Genomic DNA, 26,436 nt, shown 5'->3' on the forward strand with positions numbered 1-26,436 from the left:
TGTGTTCAAACTTCACTTTTTTGCCACACCTACCGTTGGGATGTTCATTGTCAAAATTCAGTAGCCTTACCTATTTCTAATCTTTACCATCTTAATGGTAGTAACAGATGTATGCTGTAAATTGCTTATATATAGTAAATAAAAAAGTAACTTTTAATAGTTGGTCTTTCTGGGCGTTCCTGGTCATCTACAGTTTGTGTGGACAGCTAGAAACAGTTATCAGTCTATCAGTGACATCATACTGTAGTTAATACAATCAGATCATGTTATGGTATGTCTCGTTCACTGTTAAAAACCTCCACCCGGAGTAACGGTTCCCATACGATTCTAAACACACCCAGACCCCTCACACGTGTTCTGGCTCACGCACCACTTTCATATGCATTTACTGTACATACATGTCACATTGATAGTTCTGCATAATGATAAACAGACCATGGGATGGACACCACATGCATTTCAAAGAACTTTTCAAACAGACAGGCCAAAAAAGGAGTTTGTTGTAAGACATCAGTACAGAACTCAGTTGAAAGGCCACATTGAAGCCATCAGTGATTTAGTGACATTATATGATAACATCCAGCTGTCACACAAAATGTCACCACAATTCAGTACAGGTTTATTCTTTTTCTGGATAATCTCTAATTTTTGTTTGGTATAAAGTTCTTATTCTCCATCTGGAGTATTTAGGGACCTGTCAAATAAGTAAAGGCATTTTTAAACGAAGTCTAAAACGTCTAAACACAGCACAACTAAATTAAATGCAAATATTTGTTTTAGTTGCACCAAACGTATTCACACCAATGCCACATTTTTTTGAGGTTTTGATACCTGAATGAAGCATTATGAGAATTATGAATCATTGCAATTCAATATGTATTAAGGATTGACGCTGATTTTCACACTGAAAATTTGCAAGTATACAAGTGTGGTTTAACCAAACTACCACACATGTTCCCGTCAAACCCCCCTGCTTCCCTCAGGGCACTGCTAATGCTCAAAACATATTTTTCAAGCCAGCTTGCTGATAGCACTGGCACTTTCTGTACTACAAATTTTGCAGAGGAAGGGATGACTAATCCCACAGTCTAATCCGTTGCGGTTTAGTCTGGTGGCCAAATGCATCCTTCCCCTCAAAGGTCTATTGTGTGTGAAGATTTCCTTTCGTGGACTGAACCACTGAGCCAAACTACTGGCCTTCAGTCCTCCCACGTTTGGATCTCTGCCCTGCTTGGCCAGTTGGTCAGCTGAAGAGCAATGTTTTAGCACAGCTGGGACTGGTGGCAAGTTTATTTGTGTGAAATATTTTGAAGAGTCCATAATATTTAACTCATCCCTGACCTGCTATGTGTGGTGTCTGTCATATTGTATTAGATCTTTACTGTAAATCTGTAAAGAATAAAAAGAAAGTTACCCAAAAGCTACATATGCATTTTATGATTTTCTCAAAGGAAACATAATGTGCATTTGATATTACAGTATTATTCTGAGGTCTGGCTCCCGTGGGCATGTCTGTAAGATTTGAGAGATACAGTAATGGGTCTATATTATTGTTTGGTTGAAGTGCTTGAATTCTTATATATACATTAAAGAGTTCCCTAGCCTCACGCTCACTTACATCACAGCTGTGTCCTGTCTGCTCTTACTGTACAGTATATCTCATTCCTGAATCCTGAGGCAACAGTGCAGGTGCCTGGATCCAAACACCTCTTTGAATGCCCGGGGGGCCCACCCAGGTCCCCCAAACCGGAGATACACGTGCGCACGTGAATTGCATGTACAAAGCCACACGCATTCAGACACACATGCTTATGGAGAAAATCGGGTTCACGCATGGCATCTGGAAAACCAAAACTGTTTTGCCCCAGCAATGCTTCTCATATTTGTTTTCTTCCTCCCATCAATCTCTCACCCACGATCACTGTGTTTACTTGCTGCTTCGTTTATTGCAGTGTCTTTCTTGTATTGTCTGTTCGTCTCTGGACTGAGCTATGCAGCAGAAGGGCCTCTTGGGTAAATGGGCACTTTTGATTTTCATTTCTTACAGATTACTAAATAGCAACAAAACCACCAAAGAATAGTCCTAAACACCTGTTTTGCTGAAGTTGATTATATTGTAAAAACGTTGGACTGAGGGGAAGGATTTTATTTGGGGTAAAAAAAACTGTGTTGTACTTAACGGCCTGTGTAAAAATACCACACCAAACATCGATTGGTATACAGAACAAATGTAGGATTTTACTCTGTAATAAACATTATATTCACATGCTTTTGTCAAAGAACACTTTCATTTTGTCATTTCTTTTTGGGCAGATGAGGTTCCCTCATCAGTATTAAAAAATGTTGCGGTCATCCTGTTACAGCGGCAGTCCGTGTGCCAGAGACCAAAAAAGATGATGTGTCTAGACCAGAGGTGGACGAAGTACACAACTTCCTTACTTGAGTGAAAGTACAGATACTACTGGTCAAATATTACTCCACTACAAGTAAAAGTTGTAAAGACAGATTCTTACTTGAGTAAAAGTACAGAAGTACTTGCTTTTAAAAGTACTCAAGTATTAAAAGTAAATTTCCTTTATGTCAGTTGTGCATTGTTTTATTGTCGTATACCTTGTGCCTCTGAAGCAATACCTACTGAATACACTGAGTAGCTCACAGTATCAGTGGTATTAAAGGAGTAGTTCACTTCAAAATTTGCCCCCATTGACTTTCCATAGTAGTTTTTATTCCTACTATGGAAAGTCAATGGGGGCAAATTTTGCAGTGAGCAACTCCTTTAAGAGCTTTATATGTTTAGCACACATATGTTTAGTTTAGATATAATCCTGTATGATCATTTAGCCTATTATCTTCATTAGCCCCCTAGGCCTATATGTATTTATGAGCAGTGTTCTTTTATTTTGTATATTCCCTTTACCAGTTTTAGCAGCAATTTACCAGTAAGTAGTAAGGTTCTTGTAAATAGTAAAGTGTAGAAGCCATGTGTTTGTTGGACTTATTACCATAATTTAACTACAAACATAAACTATAGCTAGTATAATAATGAATATAATGAAACTATGGTATGTTTAGTTGCTGTGGTTTTACTAAAGATTATTAATTGGCAGTGGTGGACAGTAACGAAGTAAATTTACCTGAGTACTGTACTTAAGTACACTTTTTGAGTATCTGTACTTTACTTGAGTATTATTTTTTCTGAGTACTTGTACTTTAACTTCACTACATTTGAAAGACAAATATCATACTTTTTACTCCACTACATTTATAAAAAGGTCCAAAGTAGAAAATGGTTTTTATGCAGCGGATTTTCCGGTGTGCGTCATTTATCTTGCTTGCGATCTTCCAGGACCTTTTAATGTTGCCAAGTATTTCAGTTTTTCTAAGATCGCGGTTTTCCGGCAAGCTTTGAATGGCCATTTGGCAGATTTTTTTAAACGCAAATCTGGCAACTCTGGGATCTTACCCGCTAAACTAATGTAAACGATGGCGCAGCTACATCGTTGATAGCGCTCTAAAAAGGCAAATAGAGCATTAAAAGACGAAAAAGGCACATGTTAAAGTGTGGTGTAATCATCTGTGGGTTACGATCAGTCAAAGATCATAGAAACATTGTCATGAAAATGATCGGCATAACGGCTAAACGGTAAATAAGCATCACATACACCTTGAGCTACGCGTGCGTGTTAACTTCTGATCTGCTGCTATATCATTTAAAGCGATTTGGAAAATGAATGATGTTTTTACTAAAGTAACTATAGTTGAAGTATTCCTGTTGAAATAAAAACAATAGAACCCTGCGCAAAATACAACAGAAAATGTAATGGATTTAATGGTTATAATGGGAATTGTACTATGGATACTTGTTGTCTACTTGTATGTGATGGATTCTATTGATGGGATGGTAAATCCTATTGGAATAAAACCCAAAACACACTACAAAGAGGAAATTAATTTAAAAATCTCATTCTAATTAAAAAAATCATTGTTTTTTTCAGCAGGGATGGTATTTGCAGTAAAACCACAGTATCCACAAATTTACCATTTTCTATATATAGGAACCATACTCCAATTAATAATCTTTAGTAAAACCACAGCAACTAAACATACCATAGTTTCATTATACTAGCTATAGTTTATGTTTGTAGTTAAATTATGGTAATACAAATGGTAATAAATCCAACAAACACATGGCTTCTACACTTTACTATTTACAAGAAACTTACTACTTACTGGTAAATTGCTGCTAAAACTGGTAAAGGGAATAGACAAAATAAAAGAACACTGCTCATAAATACATATAGGCCTAGGGGGCTAATGAAGATAATTAGGCTAAATGATCATACAGGATTACATCTAAACTAAACATAATGTATGTGTGCTAAACATATAAAGCTCTTAAAGGAGTTGCTCACTGCAAAATTTGCCCCCATTGACTTTCCATAGTAGGAATAAAAATGACTATGGAAAGTCAATGGGGGCAAATTTTGAAGTGAACTACTCCTTTAATACAACTGATACTGTGAGCTACTCAGTATATTCAGTAGGTTGCTTCAGAGGCATAAGGTATACGACAATAAAACAATGCACAACTGACATAAAGGAAATTTACTTTTAATACTTGAGTACTTTTAAAAGCACGTACTTCTGTACTTTTACTTAAGTAAGAATCTGTCTTTACAACTTTTACTTGTAGTGGAGTAATATTTGACCAGTAGTATCTGTACTTTCACTCAAGTAAGGAAGTTGTGTACTTCGTCCACCTCTGTTAATTGGAGATGGTTCCTATATTTAGAAAATGGTAAATTTGTGGATACTGTGGTTTTAATGCAAATACCATCCCTGCTGAAAAAAAACAATGAATTTTTTAATTAGAATGAGATTTTTAAATTAAATTCCTCTTTGTAGTGTGTTTTGGGTTTTATTCCAATAGGATTTACCATCCCATCAATAGAATCCATCACATACAAGTAGACAACATAGTATCCATAGTACAATTCCCATTTATAACCATTAAATCCATTACATTTTATGTTGTATTTTGGGCAGGGTTCTATTGTTTTTATTTCAACAGGAATACTTCAACTATAGTTACTTCAGTAAAAACATCATTCATTTTCCAAATCGCTTTAAATGATATAACAGCAGATCAGAAGTTAACACGCACGTGTAGCTCAAGGTGTATGTGATGCTTATTTACCGTTTAGCCGTTATGCCGATCATTTTCATGACAATGTTTCAACGATCTTTGACTGATCGTAACCACAGATGATTACACCACACTTAACATGTGCCTTTTCCTCTTTTAATGTTCTATTTGCCTTTTCAGAGCGCTATCAACGATGTAGCAGCGACTACGTTTACATTAGTTTAGCGGGGAAGATCCCAGAGTTGCCAGATTTGCGTTAAAAAAATCTGCCAAATGGCCATTCAAAGCTTGCCGGAAAACCGCGAGCTTAGAAAAACTGAAATACTTGGCAACAGTAAAAGGTCCTGGCAGATCGCAAGCCAGATAAATTGTGCACACAGGAAACCCCGCTGCATAGAAACCATTTTCTACTTTTGGACCTTTTTACAAATGTAGTGGAGTAAAAAGTATGATATTTGTCTTTCAAATGTAGTCAAGTTAAAGTACAAGTACTCAGAAAAAATAATACTCAAGTAAAGTACAGATACTCAAAAAGTGTACTTAAGTACAGTACTCAGGCAAATTTACTTCGTTACTGTCCACCTCTGGTCTAGACCAGTAATGGCCAAATCTAAACACATTGAAGTATAATAAACACAGGATTTCAATATAGCAGACCTGTTCTGAAAACGTCCTCTGAACTCAGGCCAGTTATCAGGAGAGTGTCAGAAAATGACTTATTATGGCTGGATAGAGTCACAGAATCATACTCTTATTCTTCCTTTCTTTCTTTCTTTCTTATTTTCTTTCTTTCTTTCTTTCTTTCTTTCTTTCTTTCTTTCTTTCTTAGTCTACAGATGCTAATTTGCGTGTTGGTTCTGTCATACAATTTTTTCCTCTTCTGCACCCATTGCTTGGCTTTGTCCCCCCAGGATGTTGATTTAAGGACCGGGTCCAAGAGATTCAAAGCGTTTCTGTGGGCCACTTCACTAACTTAGTCATTGTGGTTTTATTCTGTTTTAAAAGCTAGACACCTCTGACACCCCATTATGTCACCACGCCAAAGAAAAATACAGTTAACCCTTTTACTGGCACTACATGATATCTAAGGCAAATTATAACGTGATATCTTCTTCAGGCAACTTTTTACAGTGAGTGATATATCATTTTAAATGATACATTGAAATGAAAATATATTTTATACCATTAAAAGTTAAAGATTAAACTTCAGTTATTGTGATGAACCACATCTGTGGACGACTTCAACATGCATCCATTAAAAACAACCTTGGGGCAAAAATAAGGAAAAAATACTTTTTTGGTTTGATTTTTTTAACAACAAAATCAACTTAACGGTTTAAAACTTTTTGAGGCCATTGTAATGTTTTGCTTAAATATGGTCTCAGACAAGGATGACACTCAACATATTGACATTATCAGACACCCACTTAATGCCTCTATCTATCTGTCCACCATCCTGTTTAGATTCCTGCGTTCCTTATGGGAGATATCTGTTACTAAACCAACAGTCTGAACCATGGCAACAGTTCCAGCCCTTTAGCCTACTGAGCAACAAAGTAAATACTGAGGGAAAAAATCGAGAGGAAAAATGAGGCTGGGGTGTATGTGCTGCATCTGCATGGGAGCAGCCCTCGAGCCTCACGTGTATTTCCACTATCGCATTTCCCAAGGACCGGATATATTTCATTGTGAAGATTAATCATAGACTAAATAAAATGAGCTCCAAGGGGAGGTTAAACGAACTGCAACCTCCGACTGGGATGCGGTCTACAGATATACAGTATACCTCCAGATGAATAAGAAGCATTAATCTGCATAATGCAACTGTTGTTTTATGCATAGAGTATATTAATACATTATCCATATGGCAGGAGTATATATATGGATGTTTGGCCTGTGAAGATTTGTCCAGTTGATTTTACATTTCAGGTGTCCCAAACACATGCATGTTTCTGCATTATTCTGAATTACTGTAGGGTTTTCACAGTACCAATTTAGTACTGCAGAGATGACGTATTTTTGTAGGCCAACCTGGAAGTTAGCCACGCACTGGTTCCCTCGACTGAAAGCCTATGGATTTTTACCTTAGACTTTTGGAAGATCACAAAAAATAAGCTCTGTGGTTAACAAAAGTTTGTGACACTTACACGCTTTGTCTATCAAGATATCCTTTACATATTAACACAATATTTTTGAAGCCTAAATACAATCGGCAGAAGTAAAACATGATGCTATAAACAGACTACACTATGGCAAAGATATTGACAAGATGTGCCACTGCCATTACAATAAATGGCGAGGAATGCAACTAGGGCTGTCACGATTATTAAATAATCGTCTCATCGCGATTGTTTGACCTCATCGCAATTATCGCACATCTCTATAGAAGACACTAGGGGGAGCTGTAGTGCATCTGCATATTGCATATTTTAGTGTATATATTGTTACTAAAGCATGGTAATACTTGTCAAATGTACCACCACAACACAATCACTTAAAAAAAAAAAAAACATATACAAATTACCTGCAGTACAATTTAATATTATTTAAGCAAATCTCAGTGTGAAAACCAGTCTACCAAAATGTAATTAACACACAAGTAAAATTTTACTGTAGTCTTGCAAGTGAGAAAAAAACAGACTAGAAGCTTTTCTATGACTGATAGTATTTTAATGGTGGCTTCAATTCACACCTGATCAATTTACTTCATTTACAAGTATTTGGTGGTTGTATTATTGACAGGTAAAAGCCTAAACCTTAAATATATGATGACCCAATTTTTTCCGATGTATTTCCAAGAAAAAAACATAGTCTTGTATTCAGAACAATATGGTCGTTTCAATCGCTGAATCAAAAATGTATGAGAATTAAATGTCAAAGCTCAAAAACAGGCAATTAATCGTCATAATCGCCAAAGCCCTAAAACAGACAATTAATCGCCATAATCGCAATGATTTATTAGACAATTAATCGTCAATCAAATTTCATAATCGTGACAGCCCTAAATGCAACACTCAAAATGGCCACTCTAGCGAAGGAAGTCCCGCCTTCCAGTAAAACAAGACAATCGGTAAAGACTGACGATTCTCTGGAGTGGGGCTCTCGTGAGGCGCTTGCCAGCCTGTGCGCAGGCTCAGTAGATGAGAAGACCTCGAAAAAGGTGATTTTTAACGTAATTTAAGCTTAGCAAACCATAGTTATGACATAGTTCATGTTATGTTTAAAGGGGTCATATGACACGACTAAAACAAATATTTTCGTATATTTTAGATGTCATGCAATGTGTATACACGATTTAAGGTTCAAAACTTATTTTAAAAAAGGGGGCAGTCGTGGCCTAACGGTTAGAGACTCGGGCTGAATCCGAAATGGCATACTTCCTTACTATATAGTAGGCAAAAAGCAGTAGACGAACGAATAGTATGTCTGAATCGTCAGTATTCACAAAACAGTAGGCGAGAAATACCTGTGTGGTGGACTATTTCATGTGAGATTTTGACGTGCGTATACTAATGTGGTGTCCGAATACGCCTACTTACCTACTATGTAGTAGAAGAAAACAGTACTTGAACAGAGTAGTATGTCCGAATCGTCAGTATTCATAAAAGAGTAGGCAAGAAATTCCCGGATGGCTTACTGGTTACTCCCAGATTTAGAAGTACTCAGCGACGGATACTTGAGATGCTCTATATCCCATGAGCCCACGGGACAGAATACCACGCGACATGTTGTTAATTATTGTGAAGCTAATGTAACATTAACATTGACCTTGCTTTGTTCTTAAATTGACCATGTTTTATATTGTGCATAGTTTTAATTCATAGAATTTAAATACGAAGCATTAATATTGAGCTTAGTTTCAGCAGTTGAAAAGGGGGTCATATGACACGGCTAAAATGAATATTATGGTTTGTTTTAGCTGTAATGTAATGTGTATACACAATTTAAGGTTCAAAAACGCTGTATTTTCCACATACCGTGGATGTTGGTATCTCCTCTTTGCCCCGCCTCTCTGAAACGCGCTGATTTTTTACAAAGCTCATGACTCTGAAAAGCGAGGTGTGCTATGATTGGCCAGTTAACCAGTGCGTAGTGATTGGTCGAATACTGCAAGCGTGTGACTGAAATGTGACGCCTCTTACCATATTTGGAACATCAGGTTCCAAAGCAATTGTACTGACAGGTACCTACCTTACTTGCGTATACATTTGGGAAAGTGAAATGAAAGTGATGTGAGGCCAAGTATGGTGTTCCATACTCGGAATTTGTGACCTGCATTTAACCCATCCAAGTGCACGTGTCATGATTCTGCCTCATCATGTCACGTTTTCTTGATCTTGTGGCAGAGTCATGGCAGGATCACTTGTTTAATGTAGAGAGAGGCATTTTGACCCTTTGTGTGTTCCATATGCTCTCTCCGGGCTCGTCTCTGTTCCCGCCCTCTTGTCTCTTCATTATTGATTTGTTAATATCACAAATCCCGCCCACACGTCAGATTTGTGCCAGAAAGGCGAACGAAAAATTGAGAAGCGTAAACGAAAACTCGGAAAGTGCAAATGAAAAATCTAGCAGCGAATTCAAAACTATTATTTGCAAAAACAAAACTTAGAAAATTGTTATAAAATATATTATAAATAGCAGTTTATTTGAAAATCATGTCACATTCTTGCAATTGAGTTTATTGTTTTCATTATCAAAGTGTTTTTTTTCTTTCTCATTGTATATTTTTGTTAGTTTTTTAAAAGTTTGTGTTCATTTTTATTGGCACAAAAGGAATCCCATACTCTATAGTCATAACAAAACCAGTAGTTTTATGATTCTCCATTCTGGTTTTGAAAATATAGCAAAATGTGCTTTTAAACGCACTCCTTTATTTAAAAGGTAAAAAGACATTTAGAAACGAATCAAATATTAAATTCGAAACATTCACACAACAATTTTTTGAAGATGTCTCAATTAAAAGTGAAGTGGTAAAGGCTGACAATGAACTTACAGCCTCTCTTGCAAAACTGATGGACCAGTAAGTAACAGAACTGTGCTGTCATCCATGTTTTATTAGCTTCATATGAATGCTCTCAATAGCTCAATAAGTTTCAGCTGTATTTGTGGCTATAGTCTTAACAAGGAGAAGAAGCTTTGACGTTTCATTTGAATCTGTGGCCGTTTATAACCCAACCTATGACCTTAGACCCTTGGCCTGATGCTCCAGAGAGGCTATATTGAAATCAGAACCAGAAGGATTTTCCCATCCTCACATCACGCTGCACAACCAGGGTTTAAGAATGTTTATTTGTTTGTGTTTTAGTGAGTTGAAGCTACTTTTAGCAATATTCCCATCGTTTTCTTCCTAAATTCTCCCAATGGAGATTAAGTGGTCAAAGTAGATTTAAATTGATAGTCTTTCTGCGTGCCAGACATTAATAATGTTAAGCAACCTTTCCGGGTTCAAAAATAGCTTCCAAAAAACTACATTGACCCTCTTAATCACACGTAAACAGCTTCAGCAAAATGTGTAAATGCAGAGCATTGAGTGCATTGTGAATTCCTGTCAGAAGGCCGTGGGAAGACTGAGTTTCATTTGAGTGTGTTTGAAACCTCTAGAGAGTTCAGTATGACTGTATATGGCCCTGAGGGGGTATATCATTCTGTACAGTTGTTGGCATGATAGTATTGATGCCTACACACACACACACACACACACACACACACACACACACACACATATAAATGCACATACAGGTCTGGACTTCCTCATATCCACTGTCTTCTGCTCTCTCTCTGGCGTGTTTGTGTGTCTTTCTCTCTCGCCTACTCTGTCTTTGTTTCTGTGTGTTTATTGGCACCCATTAGGGGATGTCAAGAGAATGAAGCTCACATTTACCTTTTAAAGCCAAAGGCTGGGAGCTGGGCAGAACTCTGGTACCTCTCTGTACAGCTTCCTTTATGGTCAGACAGAGGTCAAATCAAGACTGCATTTGCTGGAGGTACATCACTCGAACCCATGCTCAGATCTTACTGATTGGCTTTACCCTTTCATCAGGCTGAAATATTTCTACTCTGAGCCAACATGTCTAACCCATGTATTATATCTGGTTTGTTAAGTTACTCAGACAGTCGGATTGATTTTGTAGAAGGTTTTTACTTGGGCACATCCTAACTTTTATAAAATCACTGCATGACATGCTCACTGGATCTGCACACCACAGATGCTGATGTTACATTCAGTATACCCCCTTCCATAAGCCTGTGTCTCATCTTAGGATCTAAATAACAGTGAGGCTAAATGAGATGTCAAACAAATGAAGAGAAAGTCAAACAACAGTCCAAGTTACTATGCAGCAGTTGCTTAGTTCCCACAGTGAGTTTTGCATTCTGTAAATGCCAGATCTTTGGGGGTTGTGCAGATGTGAACTCATTTCGCCATTTCATAAATACATATTTTGCAGATCACTGCATGGTACTGATGTTTTTGCAACATCTGATAACCAGTTCGTCAAATTTACAGTAAATTCGTAATAACTGTTTATATTGCAGTGATGGGAAACAGTGAGGGGTAGAGACAGGTGTTTATAAGAAAGAACATTTGGGTGCAGAATAAGTCGTTTTTATTGTAGGAACTTAAGTTAATTTACTACACTATTTGTATACATTAATTTGTCCAGAATTAATAATGAATAAATAAATACTGTGTGGTAGGAATATAAAATTCAATGGAATAAAATAACAATAATGCAAGTCATCCTGGCATGGTTAGCTGAAATGTTTTTTATATATTTACTGTACTGTATGAAATAAAACATTCAGTGTATGTTCAAATTTGTAGTGGGGTCCTTCTGGTTATTTTGGTCTGGACCAAAAAAGAAAATACATTACAAAGATACAAAAAATAAGTTTAGTCCTGGTTTGCTTAGCATTCACACTGGCATTTCAACAGTGAAGGTTAAAGTACAGGTTTTATGAAGTGTATTTAACTTACCAGATGATTTAAACAATGGTCTGTGCTAGCTAATGCATGCGCATGCAGTGTATGCGTGCACATATGATGCCATTTTTACCAAGCCGATAACTCGAGAAGTGTCATATAGTGTTCAACGCAGTCAAAACAGCACCAGGAATTCCTCTGTTACATGCTCAAATGCAGATCTAAGAAACGGTCCTTTTATTTGACCAAATTGCTAGAATTTCAGGTTTACATCTTTGGTTCGCATGCCTTTGGTCCATTTTGCGTTCACCTTTCAATCAAACCACACCAGAGCTCATTTAAAAGCAGACCGAGGCCCATCTTTTCAGCAGTCTAGGTCCACGTGTTTGGTGCCCAACAGGGTTCGGATGGCAGCATTCACATATACTCAAATAAACCACACTAACGGAGCAATTGTACAAGTTCATTTTAATCAAACCAAGTGTCAACACACCCTCAAAGAGGTGCTCTACCAAAAAAGAAACAAACTGTTCTGCGTGATTTTTTGGCGTGTATGTGGATGTTTTGCTCAGGTGACTGAACTATCTTCTTCCTAATGAAGTTTTGCTCAATGAAAACAATGAAAACTTGGAGGAAAGATTAACTGAGCCCTGCAGGGCCCTCCGCACCTGCTCCAGTGACTCATGTTTAACACAGAAGGATGATGTCACATGTAATCACATGAAGGTATTTATTTCTGTTAAAGTCCATTTTCTTCGGGCCATGCCTTAGAGAATCTGTTAAAACAAAGAGAATGAAGATAGACACATCATCTTCACATTCGCTGACATAATCAGCATAAATTACTCCCTTGTCCATTCTAGATGTTTTAAAGGAATAGTTCACCCAAAAATGACAAATTCTGTCATCATTTACTCACCCTCAGATTGTTCAAAACCTTTATACAGTTCTTTGTTCTGCTAAACACAAAGGAAGATATTTAGAAGAATGTCAGTAACCAAACATATATTGTCCCCTATTGACTCCCATATTCTTTATTTTTCCTACTATGGCAGTAATGAGATGGGGGATGAGATCTGTTTGGTTACTGACATTCTTCCAAATATCTTCCTTTGTGTTTAGCAGAAACACAATTGATAAAGAAATTGATAAAGGTTTGGAAGAAGGGTTTGAGAGTAAATGATGACAGAATTTTCATTTTTGGAAATTTCACCATTTTATTTTTATGTAGGTTGTTCAATCAGGTGTATCAACCTGTTGTTGTTATTATCTGACTACAGGTACAGTGGACAAACACAGTAGTAGAAGTAGACTACTTTCTTTTTTCTTTTTTTTTGATCTCTCAATTGAGGGTTGAGTGAAAAAGCTGTGTTTGTGAAGTGTGGGAGAAGGACAGAGTTTAGTGTCTTGATAGAACTGAAAGCATCCAGTCACTACACAAACACCTTTAGATTTATGAATCATTCTCAGTTAACACCTTCAGCACTCAGCTCATCTGCACATGCTTGTTTGTGTCAGCGCTGAGGAGTGTGGGTGGATGGTGAAGTAACAGCTAGGCAGTTCTTGTCACGGTATCAAAATAATATAGTGACACAGGTACAACTAAAACACAGTTGATGTCAGCTGTGAGAAACTCTCTGTCTGTTTGTTTTGTTCTTTTCCTCATATCTGTGTTAAGCTGTTTGGGACATACGTTTTGGAACAGGGGTGTGAGGAACATGCAGAACTAATGTTTTAAAGGGCCGCTTATGACTAATAACATCCAGAGCTTGGTCTGGATCTCACTACTGCAGTGGAACATTATATTATACTCTCATACAAGCAGGTGGGGAAACTTGGAATTGTCGCGGATTGCTGAAAAATCCCAGCCCATTTGGAATGGGTGTTGAAAACTTGTTTGGCAGAAATGCTACACTACATAGATTCCTGCCATTTTTATGCAGTATTAGAACGTTCAACACGTAATGGGGGGACATTTGAGCTTCTGTGGCATTTTCATCGTCTGGACGTTCCAAACCTGTATGATGTTAATTTTCCAGGGTACACACAGTAGAATTATTCCAAGAATAGTTGCATAACTCCTGCAATACAATGGCAGTACTTACAGTGGTGACTATAACTGTCCAGCTCCAAAACACAGAAAAGCACCATAGTCTATACTTTATTTCCATTGTTTTACAGTATGCTTTTCTTATTTGTAGGGTTTGATAGCCATGGTCATTATGAATTGTCATTGCAAGGCAGGAGATCTGTTATGCTTCTTGGAAACTGCCAGCTTTTGTGTTTTCAGCCATAGTGAGAATAACAGCATTGGGCTTTGGAATAACAGGACAGAGCAATTTTTGACCCTATATTAGTTCACCAAAATAAAAACTCCTATCATTTATCTACCCTCACATGGTTCAAAACACGTGCCTGCTGCAGACGCGTCGAAAGGGTTTATAATAAAGGAGACGCTCGCGTTCAGAAGACACTGCGTTAACACTTAACTCAGGGCTGGCTCCAGGCAGGGGCAGGGGTGAGCTGAGCCCATAACGTCTGTCTTGCCCACCCAATGAGAATAAATAAACAACACCAAAAATTGCAGTATTTTCTATTGGTTGAAAGCAACGTCACTCTTCACTCACAGAGATGCTGGTGAATGCAAAATAATGGAATTTTAGGCGCACTGCACGCATGCTTTGAGTTTATTATAAACAGCATGTAAAATTAATTGTGCAGTAAAATCAGATTCATTTATTATAATGGGAGTTTTTGCGGTCTTATTTTGTGAAGGAGAAGGACGCGTCACGCGAGCGGTAACATTAACAAACAGCTAAGCTATTTGCTTGCAATATTTAGGCTAGATTTTAACTTATCGAACGTCAGGAATGACTGAAAGATCCAGCTTTACAAATAAATGTGTCTCCCTCCATCTCAAACACCCCAATTCATAGTGAAGGTGGTAGCGAAACACTGTGCAAAAGAGTTCAGTTTAGGCGCGCTGCGCGCTCACGGACCTCATAAACAACTGCAGATATGATGTAAAGTTCACTGTGCAGTGTAATCAGATTCATTCATTAAAACGGGAGTTTTTTGCGAAATTAAACAGAAGTCAGTGATCGTTCAGTGATGGGGAATGTTCTTAGCCCTCTTTCTTTATAGGCTTCTATTTATTTTACATAACCGCTTTATTAATGTGTAAAACATCTATAAAATTAAACGCACACAATTACTATATGAAGGGCAATAATCAACAATAATTATTTTTGTTTTAATCTTGCAGTCTTCTGTAATGAATGTCTGTTTTATATATTTATAACATCATAAATCATTTAAATCCTGCATGTATTGAAGTCATATATTGCAGTGTTTGTTGAAAGTCACCCAACAGCAATATGAAAGACTGAGAGCATGATAATAAACTAATTTTAAAAAAGCAGGGTTATTTCATAAATCATCTTTTGAACTTTTTCTAATACATATACGCCTACAAACATTAGTTTTGTGTTGTTTAAAACTAAATATGGACTTGTTTTGTTTTTTTTGCGATATTTCAGTTTTCTCCAGTTCTTTTTTGGCAAATAATCGCAAATAAAAACAACATTTTTTATATGAAATTTGAGGGAAATGTTGTCAGACGTTCACAGAAATAAACAAAAACGATAATTTTACCAAAACACATTCTTATCAGAAAAAAATGAAAAAATTTTTTTTAAATGGTTTCTTAATTTTTTCTGGTTGGGGTATATGCCCGCCCATTATACCTGCTTACCCACCCTTCTGCACCTGGCAGGAACCGGGCCTGACTTAACTTTGATTACACATGAGACTAAGCGAGTATCTAGCAAAGGCGAACGTCTCTTTTATTAAAAACCCTTTCGACGCATCTGCAGCAGGCACGTATTTTGACATGATGCGCCACACATGACGGGCTAAATACATGTTTTCCCGAGCTTCGCATTACTGCTTCCCCTGAAGAGGAGTCACGATCGCCAGTGTTCAAAACCTGTATATGACTCTTTCTTCTGTGGAACACAAAAGGAGATATCAATGGAAGTCAATGGGGGCCAATGTTGTTTTATTATCTACATTCTTCAGAATATCTTCTTTTATATTCTGGAGAAGAAAGTCAGGTTCGGAATGACATGAAGGTAAATGAGTAAATGATGAAAGAACTTTCATTATCCTTTTAAGATGCTATTTCAGAAAAGACCATATACAGTAGTCCTGATGCTCAGGCATTTGCTTCCTGTCAGAACTCTCCAGAGCTTTTCCTGTTTTCTGAGTCACTCTCTCAGATTAGAGCTTCTGTTTTTACTTCAACAGTGTTTCAACAATGAGAGAAGCACCAACACGTGACTGTGAGCTCATGTGTACTGCTGCTCACTGCTATTTCAATTTAGACATTACAGAGCAGACCACCAACAATCACTTTACAATTACAATATACTTCACAAACAATCACAATCAACATTTATTTCGCATTAGAAGAATGTAGATGGCTCATGTCAGATCGTTTTATTGAACTTTTACAGTAGCCCAATTTTGATCATATATTCTGATTTTGTTGTACTGTTAATATAGATTGGGGCAGACTACTTGTCAATTTCACTTGAAGTGTACAGCATGATTAACATAATATTTATATAGTCCCGTCTTTACATTATTAAAAGATTTAAGGCAACATCCTCTCGAAAAACATCCTGCTAAGTAGTAGACATAAATACATACACAGCTCTTCCTTGTCGCTTGTTTTCTCCTTCAGATTCTTGACCGATGAGGTAATAGAGGTGGCGAGGAGACACTTGACATTTTAAATGTCACTTTCCTGTCACACACACACATTCTATTCCCTAACCCTACCCCAACACCTGAACCTAATAATAACACAAACATGTGCAAGACATTCAATTTAAAGAGCATTTGACCAAATTATGAGCCTTTTTATTTAGTGGGGACCAGTAAAATGTCCTCACAAGTGGGTTGTAATGATAATTCAATGTATTACTGAGGACATTTGGCCCTCACAAATATAGCTAAACCTGTACACACACACACACAAGAGGTTTTACATGGAAAACACTGAATTAAGTATGTAAACAAAAAAAAGAACATGGGAAGTGCAAGAGACATTGAATTTTGTTAAATCCACTCGGGCTCAGCAGATAAAGAAACAAGGAATTTAAACAAAGTTATCTCGGATGGTGGTAAGAGAGGCCAATAAAATGAAAGAATGGCTAAACAAAGGACAGCGGATTTATGCGGCGAGGAAGCAATGGTGTGAGGCAGAGGGAACGGGTGACGGAAACAGGAAATGACCTGAAGTTTTAAAGCTTCACTCTGAACTGGAGAACCCTGGGAGAGTTTCACCCTCACCTGGCACTCCCAAACGCTGTCATTGACTTTAACTAATGTCTTATCGCTCATTTCCTCCTCACACAAACGAACACTTGGGGCGATGTCTGTGTTTTTCTAAATGCATTACGAGCCATTCAGTCGCCCTCTCCCCTTCCTTTGGTTGCGAGTTTTTAGACTTGTTTTTGCACTTTTTCTGACCCTGTCTTCCCTCTAACCCCCAGAAATTGACAACTTATATTTTACCCAGCTATGTGCTGTTATGACTTTTTTCCTTCTGTGAAATTCTCTGAATTTTAAGAAATATCTTCGTCCCTTGTGCCTATGTAAGGTAAGTGAATGGGGAATTAGTATCTAAACTGGATTTTTAAATGGTAAAATGTTACCAATAGTACTGTATATTATTATTCTGTGAAAAATGGCTTTCGGTCTTTTCACCATGTTCATCACACAAACCTCTTGTGTGACTTCAGGGAACTTGGATAAAGATTTTAAAATGGATTTAAATAGAAATAGATTTTTTTATATATAGTGTATACAAGGACCTTAAGAAAACGATGACAGACGATTCATCTTTGGGTGAACTTCGGCTGATTTTCTTTCATATTCTCATTATCTTTTTATCAGTTCTAAGTCCTGTCTCAGTCAAGCCACTCGCTACCCATTAAGACCAACTCTGATAAGATGAGAAAGGACAGTAGGGAAAATGCAATCAGTGAAGTTGAATGATGTTTTTAGGCAGGCATATCTGCACAGCAATACCAGATGATCAGAATAAAGAAGAAAAAATGGTTTAGAGATCCTCGCCCTTGTGCAGAAGTTAAGAGAGAGTTCATCAGAGACACAGACTTCATCTTTGTGTGTTTATGCAGGTGCATAGAAGGATACAGCTGTGAATCTTCATCTTTACATACATGCACACACTTATGCACATTCCCTCTAATCTGTGATAGGTAGGATCTGGGCCAAGAACCATCTCATTTGAGTGAATATGCTGTTCAGTGTGCCAAGAATTTCAATCAGATTGCCAGTGTTTGTACCTGTTTCTCAGTTCAGTTGTAGGTGCAGTTTGTAAAAGCCGCCGCTAGAGGGCGCACATTCAAAACAGATATGTTCAAAATAGTGCTGCGCGGGTCAGGGTTTTTTCCCTCTTTTATGAAATTATTTGGCTGCCCCAGCCCGCCTCGCACCGCTGTATCTATTTTTACAACCCGATGTAAATTCCCGACCTCAATTTCTCCCGCACTTCGTCTTCCATCTTCACTTTTATTTCTCCGTTTGTTTTGTTGTGGCTGGCGGCGGGAACTGCTTGGCGCTTTCGTGACGTGTTTGGTTTGGGGACATCACGCAAGTTACGTTGCTACGTAGGCCTACGTATTGTAACCTTATCAAAGAACCTAATAAAATATGAAACTATATATTCCAAATATATAATATAGGCTATAGGGAATTGCACGCAACATACATGTTTATTTTTTTAATGACCCGCCCCAAGCCACCCCGCAAATAAAGTAACAATTTCTTTACCCGTTAGGGGCTTGGATACAGATGCAGCAAATATTTCCCATGAAGCCGAGAAATGAATAAAGAAATAAAAGTGGATCTAGAAATATGAGACAACCCACGCATCACTAGTTCAAAACAACAACAACGGCGTAGCTTGATGACGCTGTGAAGGAGCGTGCACGAGAAATCACGTTTATGGATTATGTAAAATAATAAAGTTTTATAAATGTTGCATTTTATGACATGATTTTATTTCATTATAATGAATTAGATGTAATTCATAAAATTAATTTATTACTATTTAGTCAGATGATCTAAAAACAATTACTGCTTGTTCAGTAAATATATACATGACAATATATACGTTACACTTTGTCCACAAGACTGTGTTGTCATGGTTTCTACGGCAGTAAAAGAGGAAACCAAGGGTAATGCCAGAGACTGTGTTATTAGGTAGATGCAAGGTCTGGAGAGAGCGTAACGGCTTACACGAATCACGTGAGGCACCTCAGCCAATCATACAGCCACCTCGTATCCTTTCCTTCATTCCGCTGTCTTTGGTAACATGGATATGACGCCATTGACAGGCAACTGCCAGGCACGGTCCGTGTCACTGGTTAAAATGGCAATTTTCTCACGATTTACAAATAGTTGGAAACATTTGAGATATTGTAAGTACTCAACTGAACGAAATATATAAAACTTGCCTAGTGGTTTTTGGATATTTCATGGCAAACAAGTTACAAACTGCACCTTTAATGTACGGACTATGGAAGAGCATTGTCACTTTCATTGTAAAGACCCCATCATGGCATTAGTATTTAGGAATAAAGCGAAATATTGCAGCGAGGTGAAGATGTAGAGCTATTATAGCTTAATTGTAGCTCAATTGTCCTCTGTTTTTTGTTATTGCAAAGATTTTTATGAACACTTGAGTAAAACAAAATGTTGAATCGACATCTAACATAGTTTCGTACTGAACAACACTGACGGAACAAAATGGTCAAAGAAATGTACCCAAGCTGTCTCTGGGACAGTACCCTTTGATATATACCATACACATTTGGTACCAATATGTACATTTGAGGTACTAACATGCACTTTTTAGGTGCAATGGTGCACTTTTTGTAAGGGTGCCGCCCCAGAACAATCACCAAAATCACCAAAATTAGAAACAAATGGACAAAAAATTGGTAGATATTTTCAATAACATTTGTTAACTGAAGTTGGGTATTGTGTCGAATAAAAAATACTTTTGGAATGAGAAAAAAAATGTACGGCGACACTTGATTTCGTCCTCTAGGAATTGTTTACATTGTAGTAGTTAGAATCTTGACCATTGGACAGTCAATATTGGAGGGTGATGTCATTTGGAGGGCGAGGGAAGGTTCAAGTTTTTGATCAATATTATGAGGGCACATGCATAACAAAACATTACGAATGGCCTGGATTTTTTTACAATAATTGCTGCAATATTCCATAAAAAGAGAAATGTCTGTTTTGATGACCAAATTCCAATTTTGTAACAAATCAGTGTTTCTCCATTCATAGCCTTTTTGTTTCAGATAAACATACCTTGTTGCAGCTTGTAGGGTTATGATTGATAGTTGGATGTTGAGTCTTGGACTGGTTATCTCCTGTTTAGCAGATCAGAGAATGTGGGTCAAGAAATCATGACCCATGGGATGGGACAGGATGTGGAAAGGCCAACAAGGGATTGAATTGGTCACTGAAGATAGTCCTGGGAATGACAAAAACTTGATATATGCATATGATCGATTCTTATTCTGTTTCTAACAAGCAATGTTCACATCTCATTTTTACTTTCGTAATGTAACATATTCATGTAAACCAGAGACTGTATGACACAACACGTATAGTTATGTTTTGTGTTCTGTATTTTGTGAATGTACATAATGTTTGTTGGATATTTGAAAGAGGGGACAGGATAATGTAAATTTGGATAAACAGAAGAGAAAAGTGGTGCATAATACATCTGCTATGACAAGTATGCCAGAAATTGAAATAAAGGATCAAAAACAGTTATAGTACCTGATCCAGCTAAGCAGACCCACTTGAACAGAACAAACCTTATCAGATGAGAAACGCTGAGGAGACAGAGCCTATGTTTATACTTTAAGACCTTTAGCTTGGGTTAATATAAATTACATATTTCTGTGGTTACAGTATATGATCACTATCGCCTAATGGGCCCTATTTTCACGACCTAAGCGCATGGTTTAAAGCGCACGGTTTAAAGCGCACAGCGCAGGTGCACTCAGGGCGTGTCCGAATCCACTTTTGTAATTTAACTACGGTAAAACTGCGGGCGCGTCCGGGCGCATGGTCTAAACGGGTTGTCCCGATTCTCTTAATGAGTAATGGGTGTTTTTTGGGCGTAACGTGCAGTAAACCAATCAGAGTCTCATCTCTCATTCCCTTTAAAGAGCCAGTTGCGCTCGCGCCATGGCGGACTCGCTACTTACACGGCGGAATTTGCAAGAGCAAAGACTAGATGCTTCTCTAGAGAGGAAACGCATCTGCTCGTGCGTGAGGTTAAAGCGCGGGAGGAGATCATCTACATGACAAGCCGGATTTTTATGTTTATGTACATAATAATAATCTTTTACATTGGAGCCTAATCCATTTCTTTATTATATTGGGCATGTTTGTGTGCTCCTGCGCTTCCCTCTGTGTAATAAGTAAAGTGAAAGCGCGTTGTATTTTGGACCAATATTGTATTTGCATTTTCTACTAATGCGCTCTTTTTTTAAACAAAAAAAAATATTGCGCCATTGACTTTAGACTTTAGACCAGGTTTGAGTTGGTCTATGGCGCAGTCTATTTTCAGTTCCTCAAAATAGCAACGCGCCAACAATGCGCCTGAGCACACCTCTTTTTTAGACCAACACGCCCACGGGTGCACAAATGAGCGCAAATGCATTTGCTTATTTAAACAACGCGGCGCAGGACGGGAAAATGAGAACTGCGTCGGGCGGAAACTAGCAAAAACACTTGCGCAGCGTTGCGCCGGGTGTACAATAGGGCCCACTGTCTCTATAACAGATATGTTCAATTAGGTTTGTCATTTAAAAACAACAAAAAATCGAGCAGTCATGCCAGTGTTTCAGTGTTATTTTAGTCACTCTAATAGTCAAGAGTTATTTCCCTTGAAACATTCGTCTTGCCCCATTTCCATGGTAATAAGTTGCTCAATCATGAGATGTTTTTGTATATTCTCCCATGACTTTCAACGAAATCTTAGCTTGTTTATAATAGATTATCTTATCATTTAGAAGTCTTATATTTCTAGATCCACTTTTATTTCTTTGTTCATTTCTCGGCTTCATGGGAAATATTTGATGCATCTGTATCCAAGCCCCTAAACCCTCCCCAGCACCAACGTATTTTTTTCCCCCCATTAACTGTCGAAATACACGCTTGTGTATTTCCTTTAAATATTGACCAAATGAAGACATCGTAGTTGACATAACATTATGCAAACATAGAATTGAATTCAGACATGCCTCCATGCCACCTTTGCATTCCGTCTGAGAAAACATGTTTTAGTAGCTCAGCTTAAACAGTATAGGCAGATATTGTCTTCAGAGGTCGGGGGTTTATGTACTTGACCTCTGAGACCACCGAACATCTCACGCACACGTTTCACTTCAGTTTGACTGATGAGCACCCTTAACACCTCTGTGTATCATGCAACCCTCTTCATGAAAACCTTGTTGTTGGCGAGACAGCAGGGCGTCTTTTAATCAATCCAGCCAATCAGAGGAGCTTGTTCAGTGTTCTGTTCTTAATCATCTCAGATCTGCATAAACACACAAACACGATTCTGACCAAAATGTGACCTGTACTTCATGATGAAAATGTGAATCCCAAAATGGTTTGCACTAAAATTTTACTAACAATGAAAAGGTTTAAGAAGCATGTTGTATGCAAGTTACCTAAAAGCCAATTGGTTTAATTCTCTAGCATCTCATGACTCATTATTTGTTCAATTTGTTCAAATTATTTCGTTAGTGATCAAGAAAAAAAACGTACTTATGAAACCTGCTGCATAATAATCACATAAAAAGCTGTTTTTAACACATGCAGCCTGTCCATGGATATGCACCACTGCTAAGCGGCAGAGCGATCCACAGATAAGAGGGACAGACTTCAAAACAAACACAAACTCCCAATCGCTATGACACTCATCTAATATCATAGTTTAATCAAAGAACAGCAAGTGCAAACGTGTAAGGTTTTAGGATAAGGTTAAGATATGAGGTCTACATCAGATATATGTTGGGTGATAATTTGCTGTTTTACAGATGTGTCAGGTCATTCATCAAGTCAGATTAAAATCTCACTTGAATTAAGCAAGGTCAAGAAGTCTGGTAGGTTATTGGATAGTAAATTGCAAGAACAATACAATAGTTATCGAAACCCCCAATTTGTCCTAAACTCGTTATGTAGTGTGGCCTTTAGAGCACTGGATGGCGCTAGAGCTTGAACATGTCTGGTCAAAGATTGCCATCTAGTGGTTCAGTTTTATTTCCAAATTAGATAGAATTATAGTGTACATTTCCTGATATGATATGAAATGATAAACATGATCAACATGTAATGCTTTTATGATAAATTTACACATGTTGTGCTCTAAAACCTCATGATTTGTAAATGTGTATACTTTCATCTTATTAAAATCTCTATGCATAGTAAACTGACCATGCCTTTGTGTCTGAACCAACCGTAGGGTTTCCCTGGTCCCCTCGGTCGCCAGGGCCCTACCGGCCCGCAAGGCCGCCAAGGAGACCCAGGCCTCCAGGGCCCTAAAGGAGAGAAAGGAGACTATGGCAAAGGAGGGGCTATGGGTCCAAAAGGAAGTGTGGTAAGTCAACCTCTATGGAAAAGCTTATATAGATACTGTTTAAATAGAATGTAGGGGTTAAATTTATATGTGCCAGCAGGGCTAGTTTTTAATACAGAATTTGATTTTATTAATTTCCATTCAATTGAAATTAAATATGTGGTGCCAACATCTAAAGAGATGTTCAAGCCCTACATGGTAGATTCATTTTATATTATATGTATTGTATATTGTATTATATTGTGTACGGACTTATTTTAGATGCACATGGGTCTTTTCCTTAAACCAGTGGTTCTCAAACTTTTTTGTTGTAAGACCCCCTTTGTTTAGAGTGCATTGCTTTGCAGCCCCCAAATAAAGACTTATAATCTTAAACTTAAAATTTTAATTAAACCAAGAAAATATTCAGTTAAACAATGCTAAAACATCAATTCTTTTGGTTGGTGGCGTTGTTTTTCTGATGTTTGATTGCACAAAATTTATGATAAATATCTGTATTTCTAAAATGCCACAAAATCTGTGGCCCCCTGGAACCGTCTTGGGGCCTCCCAGGAGGCCACGGCCCCCAGTTTGAGAACCACTGCCTTAAACCATAGCCAACCTCTCTATTTCAAAACATGGAAAATAAGAATCTGAAATTGACCATTCCAAGATAGTGCATGCATATGTGTGTCTGGAGGAATCAATAGGAATCATAAATACAGACTAATATTGACACATGTAATTTGGGAATCAATATAAAATAAAGCAGATTTGAAAAGAAAATCTATAGCTTTTAATGTCCAGATGAACTAATATGTTTAGATTCTGACATATTTTTGGTTTTCTTTAGGGAATGCAAGGGGTTCCAGGGTTTGATGGAGCAGATGGCGTACCTGTAAGTAATAATTGTTTTAGTTTATATACAAATTATTATCTTTTGTTTTAGAATTGTTTATTACATGGCTCATTTGAATGCTTGATTCTGATTGGCCAGTCGCGACATTACAAACAACCGCTCAAAACTACTCACTAAAAACAGTTGGGTTAAAAATAACCCAACATTTAACCCATAGATGGGTTACTATAGCACCGACCCCTTGTTGGGTTATTTTAACCCAATATATTGGGTTGCAAGTTTTACCTAATCAGTTGGGTTATGAAATAACTAATTTGTTGGGTTATTTTTGCCAACATGTTATTTGTTGCTTTCTTATTATTGTTATATTTGTTGTTTATTATTTTGGGCCATCCTATTTATTATTATTTGATTGCAGTGTAAACAAATAATGCACAACATAGAAATACCTTTATAAATCTTTATTTCCAATACAATAAGATTGGTTGCAATTGTTTTATTAATGTACTTCCTTTGATCATAATGTTACTAGCAGTTAAGTATCCATTTACAAGAATCAAATAAATAAACAGAACAGAGGCTAGTCTAGCTTATACAGTTATAAAAAGTTACAGCACCACCAGGCTTGGCATACTCCAAAATATAAATATACAACACGTATCAACTGCTTGTAAAAGACGGTCTTCCTCCAGCATCATTCTTCCCACAATAACGAAGACTTAAGAGGAACCGGTTTTATCCCCAAGCCGCAGAACATGAAAGTCTTCCATCCATTGCTCCTGATGAATGATGTTTTTTCCAACCTATAAACAGATATTCTCTTTTGTAAATATACACACATACACATTATTATTTTTATTATTACAATAATTATTTATAATTAAAACGGTATTGTCAAAAATGATGTACAGTCATGTGGAAAAAAGTACAAGCACATGTTGATACCACAAATTCATAGATCTTTACATCTTAGCCTGATAACCTGTAGGGTCACACTTTTCCTATTGACTTTAATTGTAAAAATTAGTACACAGTGTTCATTTCATGTGTCATATGATAGATTATATTAATTTATTATTATGTACACGTTTCATTACGTATTTGTCTAAATATAAAAAATGAAACATTGTTGGTCCGTTTTCACACGACTGTACTAACAGGAAGTTTCAGACATTAATCTCTTACCTGCAAATTTGTCAGTTAAGGCTTCAGGCTCCCACTTCTGAAGATTTCCTTCGCATATAATCTCTAAAAGATAGATCAATTGAAAGCTTGTCAATGAAGGCCAATGCTGCAAGTCTAGAAAACGAAAATGCCACTGAGGCAAGCTCCCGATCGTGTTTTGTGGTCAATGAACGCCAAAATAATGTATTTTCTGCTATTTGCTTTAAACGTATGATAAAGGTAATAAATGTAACGAAATAAAATAAACACTCGTCATTTGAATTCCGGTGCCTTTGACTGAGTGGCGCTGCAGCGGTTGGAGTCCTAAATCCCGAATTCGCCGCCAAATACCTAAAATATGATTTCCACAAACGTTTATGACTTACCTAAAAGTTTCGTACAAAGAAAAACAAAGCGAGGGTGCGTCCCAAACAATTATTTTTATCTACGTTTGAAATAGGATGGTTATAAAGTGTTGGCGTCGACAGTCATGCAGATTATAAAAACAGTCTACAGAGATGTACGTTTGTTTTGCTATGAAAAAAACACGGCATACAAACATGTATACCGTATATATGCACACACATGAACGCACTTTTTATTTAATTAAAGTATTAATAATATTAACTTACCTCTCGTCTGTCAGCAGTGGCGCC

At 37.3% G+C, this 26,436-nt stretch overlaps 1 protein-coding gene across 1 annotated transcript in view; it reads left to right on the forward strand.

The window, feature by feature from the left end:
* The window catches only part of col4a2 (collagen, type IV, alpha 2), an 87,640-nt gene that overhangs the window by 31,974 nt on the left and 29,230 nt on the right, over positions 1-26,436 (forward strand). Inside the window, exons 5-6 of the mRNA XM_057336670.1 lie at positions 23,665-23,799; positions 24,611-24,655. Coding sequence (XP_057192653.1) covers positions 23,665-23,799; positions 24,611-24,655 — 180 coding nt within the window. The remainder of the gene's footprint in view (positions 1-23,664; positions 23,800-24,610; positions 24,656-26,436) is intronic.

The sequence above is a fragment of the Triplophysa rosa genome, linkage group LG6 (genome assembly GCF_024868665.1).
Source record: "Triplophysa rosa linkage group LG6, Trosa_1v2, whole genome shotgun sequence".
In the NCBI taxonomy this organism is placed as follows: domain Eukaryota; kingdom Metazoa; phylum Chordata; class Actinopteri; order Cypriniformes; family Nemacheilidae; genus Triplophysa; species Triplophysa rosa.